This window comes from Branchiostoma belcheri, unplaced genomic scaffold (genome assembly GCF_001625305.1).
Source record: "Branchiostoma belcheri isolate BF01 breed outbred unplaced genomic scaffold, Haploidv18h27 scaffold140, whole genome shotgun sequence".
NCBI lineage: Eukaryota > Metazoa > Chordata > Leptocardii > Amphioxiformes > Branchiostomatidae > Branchiostoma > Branchiostoma belcheri.
The window spans coordinates 38,277-44,090 of record NW_017802825.1 but is presented as its reverse complement, the minus strand read 5'-3'; the positions used below and the strand labels follow the sequence as shown (position 1 = coordinate 44,090).

Sequence of the window (5,814 nt, the reverse complement as noted above, 5' to 3'; positions counted from 1 at the left end):
GTCCGGGAAGGTGTACTGTTGAGGGTTAAAGTGCACTCTTGTTGCATCTCGAGGATTTTTCTCTGACTCTTAAATCGTGCCCCGTGGTTCTTGATTCCATTTTGGGTTGAAATGATAAATTGATTGTGTCGTATTGTTTATGAATGTATCTGTATGTTGCATTGATTATACTATCTCTCAATCTTCGAAACACAAATGTACCTTTTGTAAAGGATCCTTTTAGGACAGCTGAAAGTAAGTAGGAAATTCACGTAGAAATATGTATATATATATATTTCTATTCTAAGATGTTTCTGTCTAAAGTGGGTTGTAAATGCTGGCAGATGTGCGCAAGGTTTATTTATACGATTCTTCTGCAGGTTTGTATCCAGACTGCCGACCAGCAAGACCGCCACCATGATGCTGTACCTGATCCTACTCATCACTGCTGTCTGCAGCTCCGTCTGTGGAACATCGCAGGACGGCGACACAAAGCACCAGATGCTGTGTAAAATCAGGGAATCATGCCAGGACACCGGTGGGTGTTGAGTACTATTCATCATTTAGCAATTTTAAGGGTTTTTTTTATCATCATGCTATCGTTGTTTCATCGCTTGGGTCAGTATTTCAGTCAAGTCTAAAATGCAACTGTTTTATGTCGTAAATTGTTACTTTAAAAGGCACATAAAAGGTTCCATAAAATCTGTTATTACGCCAAGGTATGTCTGAAAAGTGATTTCTGCACTTAGTTCGTGAGTCCATCGCATTTTAGAGCGCTTCCGGCGGTTTTCGTTCATAAGTTGGCCGCCGCCATACCTTCGCAATGACGTAATTGCGAAGATCTTGAGAACCTGGTCAACGTTCGACTTTTCATTCTAGATCTTGGCGCTTCTCGTCCGACGGTGAAAATCGGTGAAAGATTAGCCGCTTGTCATTGGTATTCCGAATGTTGTTATTGCAAATTACACAGGTAGGCATGATGGAGAAGAAAGAGATAGTAAAAACAACTACAGGACAGAGAAATACAAGAAGACAGAGAAAGTACCCAAATTGAATTGCATCAAACGCTGTCTTCTTTCATTTCTCAGACTTTTAGTTGCTTTTACTATCTCTTTCCTCTCTATCATGCCGACCTGTGTAATTTGCAATCATAACAACAGTCGGAATAGGAAAGACAAGCGGGTAAACTTTAAAAAATTTCCACAGTCGGACCAGAAGCGCCAAGAATAGAAAGTCGAACGTTGACCTGGGTCTCAAGAACTTCATGATTACATCTGTATCTGTATCTGTATCTGTATAGCCGGTATAACCGCCTTTCGGCGTAACACACCAGCTTCGCAGGCACGCGGCGCGGCGGCAGCTGGCTATATTACACCGATCGACTTGTTACACCTAACCCTTGAACTTCTAGCTCTAGACATTGTTTAAAGCTATCTATTGATAATGCCCCTACTGTACTTGGTGACAGTGAGTTCCACTCTGCGATAGTTCTAGGAAATAATAAATTCTTGAACACCTCAATCCTTGGTTGATAACTCTGGTACTTGAATGCGTGGCTATTTCTTGTTCTCTTCTGGGCTGGTATCAGGTACTTAGTAGTTGGGACATCCACCAGTTTATTAGTCATTTTGTACATCATGCATAGTCTAGACATCTTTCTTCTGTCTTCCAGTGAGGTCCACTGTAGGTTTCTTTTCATTTCCGTGACACTGGACACTAGCACCTCTTACATAGTTGTTCATACAGAATCTTGCAGCTTGATTCTGTACCCTTTCCTACATCATTGCAAAGGCATGGCGGCGGCCAACTTGTGAACCCGGCAAGGACTCAAGATCTCTAATAAAATGGCTTTCTCCGTGCAGATCTGACCAAGCCCAACCCCAACGACACCTCCCCGGCAAATGACCTGTGCAGGGCTGCAGAAGACGACCTCAAGTCTCTCGACCCCTCCACCTGTGGTATGTTGCGCTTGAATTCAATGGCTTGTTTCAGTAGTCGGTTATATAATTATATTCTAAGAGTGTCAAAATAGATATACTGTTAGTATCATTCATCTTTCTTTGTGTGTTGTAGAAAAGTATTCCTGCTATTGGCACTATATTTTATTAGGGATGATATCTTCCATTTTTCTAGTTGTCTGTTCAATCCAAGCTCATCGTAAGTGGTCATAGTAGATGTTTGATTCGATTGGCGTTACAGACTAGTTAGTATTCTAGTCTAAGACTCCGTTTTTCTTTCGTTTTTCTATAAGATTGTCTTGAATTTCCATGTTCCTAGGAACGTAGTAAAAAGGGGGAATAGAACCAGCCTTTTATCTATACTTTTCTGTTTTGAAAACGTGACAGTAAATGTAATTTTTTCCCTTATAGAATCGCTGCTTGCTCGGGAGACATATGACCAAGGCGACAACGAAAACCCCGAGCAACCAGACAGCGTGGACGGTCAGACCTTTGATATGATAGAAAGTAAGGAACTGTACATTCTACATTTTTCTAGTATGAACTTAATGATTAGAATTTTCCGAGTTTTTTTTTCTTTTATTTCCTACAACGATACATGTGAATTCGCAGCCCTTGGACCCCCTTCGGCGCTTCATATATGGGATGACGGAAAATCATCAGGCTAGCTAGAACCATGCACTGGAGACTAGAACCAGACTCCTGTTTCTACTTTCCTGTTCTGAAAAGAAGGACTCACATGTTAACTTTGTTTCATTCCCTCTGTCTTCTGACTTACGTGTTGTTTTCTTACAGAGCTGCTGTCTCGTGAGATCGAGGACCAAACCGACAACGACAAGTCCGAGAAGCCAGACAATGTGGACAGCCAGACAGCTCACACCGACCCGGCTCCACCGGCCTTAAGCAAGCGCGGAAATTACTTTTCCGACTGCTCTGAGATCCACACTGCCCAAACTCTGTATCATACCGTGTCTAGTGGTGTTTACAAAATACAACCTGTAGGTCTGTCCCGCCCGATCTCTGTATACTGTGATCAGACCACAGACGGGGGAGGGTGGACGGTCATACAGAGGAGGTTTGACGGGTCTGTCGACTTTAACCGACCTTATAACGCCTTTAGGTACGGGTTTGGGCCACCCAATGGGGAGCAGTGGTTGGGTTTGGAGAACATGTACCGTTTGACCAATCAGCACACGTATACTTTGTACGTACAGTTGGAAGATTGGAATCGTGCGGTCAAGTACGCCAGGTATTCGTCATTCTCGGTGGGAAGTAGTAGCTCCAACTATCGCCTTTATGTTAGTGGGTACAGTGGGACCGCTGGGGATGGGTTCTCCTACCATTCGGGTGCGGCCTTCAGTGCTAGGGATGTAGACCGTGATGCATGGTCCGGGTCCTGTGCTGGTGGTAACAGTTACCAGGCGGGAGCGTGGTGGTACAAGAACTGCGCTTATTCCGCCCTGAATGGCCCGTACCTGCGCCGCTCTGACTATACCGGTCACAGTGGCTATGGTATCTATTGGGCGTTTTTTGGAGGCTCCTATAATACCTATCTGAAAAAGTCCAAAATGATGGTCCGTCCTGTCAACTTCAAAACGTAAGTTTTGCCAGACACTAACCCAGCTGACATGTCGAGGATTCAAATTGTTTGATAAAAACCATAATCCAGAACTCAATCTGTATCCATTTTCTTTAAATAGGTCAAATCTTTCAAGCTACTTATTTGGTTGTCTCGGACTCTCGATACAGGAAATTTACACATACATACATACATACATACATACACGCATGCATACATACATAGTTTACATACATACATACATAATACTCGGAGAGTTGAAGCATCTATATAGTTCAGCTTCCAGCGTTTTCTATCGTACATCATTTCCGTAATAAGTTCTTTTCCATACCAGTCTCTTACCCAATAATGTCATTTAGTGTAGACTGTAGAGTTTGGACGGCCTCTTCTCCTCTTCCGGAGACCAAAGAAGCAGTTTTCCACCCGGTTCGCCATGCCGAGTAACATGGCCGGCTAGGCTTAACCTACGGCGCTAAACTACTGTAGAGATTGGTGGAAGGGAGCCGTAGAGTTGTTTATTATTTGTAAATTTCCACCAAGGTTTGTTCTGTATGAACTGTAGCATCTTTGATAAAGGTACCATCCAGTTTTCTGACCTGTGAAGCATTCATACTCCACGACTCGCAGCCGTATAACAACATTGAAACAACAAAGGCTTGAAACACTTTGGTTTTTGTTTCCTCCCTGACCCGTGATTTTCAGACTCTTTTGAGAGAACGTATGGCACTCCAAGCCTGCCTAATTCTAACCTCCATTTCCTGTTTGAAATCTGTATCCCCCCCCCAATATCTGACGTCAGTGACCCTTTCAATTGTAGATCCGTCAGAAGTATAGAGTTGTTCCGAGGATTTGGGATTTAAATGGATGGATTTAGTTTTTGATGCATTGAGATACAGCACAATGGTTTGACATACAGTTTCGACTCTGTAGAGCAGGTCTTGTGCAAGTTGTATTGTGTCTTCGAGAAGACCAATATCATCCGCGAAATCAAGGCCAGGGAGGGTCTCTACCAGGTAGCGACTACTACGACGGTGATGCAGGGTGGGGCTATCAGTTTCTGTGATAGCTACCCGTAATGCATAATCTAAAAATGTAATAAATAAGGATGGGGCAAGGGGGTCCAACTGTAGAACACCAGTAATAATGTGAAAAAGTATAAGACAAACATTGCCTTTTCTTATATCTGCAGCTAGTCAGTATATTACTACACACACCACTCCATACGCTCACCATACTCTCAATTGACAATTTATCTTGGTAGTTAACCAGACATCTATATCGCTAGACATATGATTCTGCTTTTGTTCACCCTGTAGAACACCAGTTTTAATGTAATAAAAGTAAAAGAGAAATATTGCATTTTTCTAAATCTGCAGCTAGGTTTAGTCAGTTTATAACTACACACACCACTCAAGAAGCTCATCATACTCTAGATTGACAATTTTATCTTAAAAGTTATTAACCAGGCATCTAGATTGCTTTTTTTTCTTTGTTTATTGAGATCTCCATTAGTATGGTAAATTCCATATTAATCTTCCTGGAGTCCAGCAACAAAAAATAACAACAATAATTACTTTTAGCAATAATGATGATAAATAAAACATAAAGATTATGCTGAAATTATGAAAACTTGAAACAAAATCAGCATACAGAAATAAAAGTGCATTGGAAATCAGAGGTTCAATAATAGAAATAATATGTCTGAAAAAGAAGTTATAATTGATGTACTCTCGAAGAAATGGAAAATTAAAGTAACAAACCAGTAAACAAATATTTGACTGACACAAATAATAATGAAAATAAAAATATATGCAACAAAATGTTATTCCTTTCAATTAAGTGATTAAATAAATGACTACAAAAGAAGAGGGCTCGCAAATCAATACTAGATTGCTAGACATCTGACGTTGCTTTTGTTAAAAAAATGAAATATCCAAGAAGCATTCATGTTGTGTTTGAAGCTATAAGTATGAGATCGTCATTCTTTCTAAAACCCTTGATGTATGGTACCCTAGAAGTTTTACCATGTTTGAAACATTCCCTGTCAGCCTGTATGAGGGTTAGAGCACAATAAAAAGACATTCAATGATGCAGTGCTTGTTTTTTTGTTTTGTTTTTGTTTTCTTCTTTATTCAATATAGCAAGTTGTTATAGGCTATTTACAGTAACTAAAAGATATTTTATGCAATACCATACCTAACCGCTAGAGTGGGTTTGAAAAACATCTTTATCGTAAAAAAATTGGGATCGTCTAAAATGGTGAAGGGTGTTTCCTTGTCTTCTGCATATATGAACAGT

At 40.8% G+C, this 5,814-nt stretch overlaps 1 protein-coding gene across 2 annotated transcripts in view; it reads left to right on the top strand.

Moving 5' to 3' along the window:
• The first annotated feature begins 359 nt into the window (after window positions 1–359).
• The window catches only part of LOC109464799 (microfibril-associated glycoprotein 4-like), a 16,098-nt gene continuing 10,643 nt past the window's right edge, over window positions 360–5,814 (top strand). Inside the window, exons 1-4 of one of the 2 annotated variants that reach the window (XM_019761875.1) lie at window positions 360–517; window positions 1,842–1,937; window positions 2,349–2,444; window positions 2,733–3,702. In XM_019761875.1, the coding sequence (XP_019617434.1) occupies window positions 397–517; window positions 1,842–1,937; window positions 2,349–2,444; window positions 2,733–3,538 (1,119 nt within the window). In that variant the 5' untranslated portion in view covers window positions 360–396 and the 3' untranslated portion in view covers window positions 3,539–3,702. Of the gene's footprint in view, window positions 518–1,841; window positions 1,938–2,348; window positions 2,445–2,732; window positions 3,703–5,814 lie in introns of those variants that run through there. The other variant, XM_019761874.1, reaches the window with a different exon arrangement.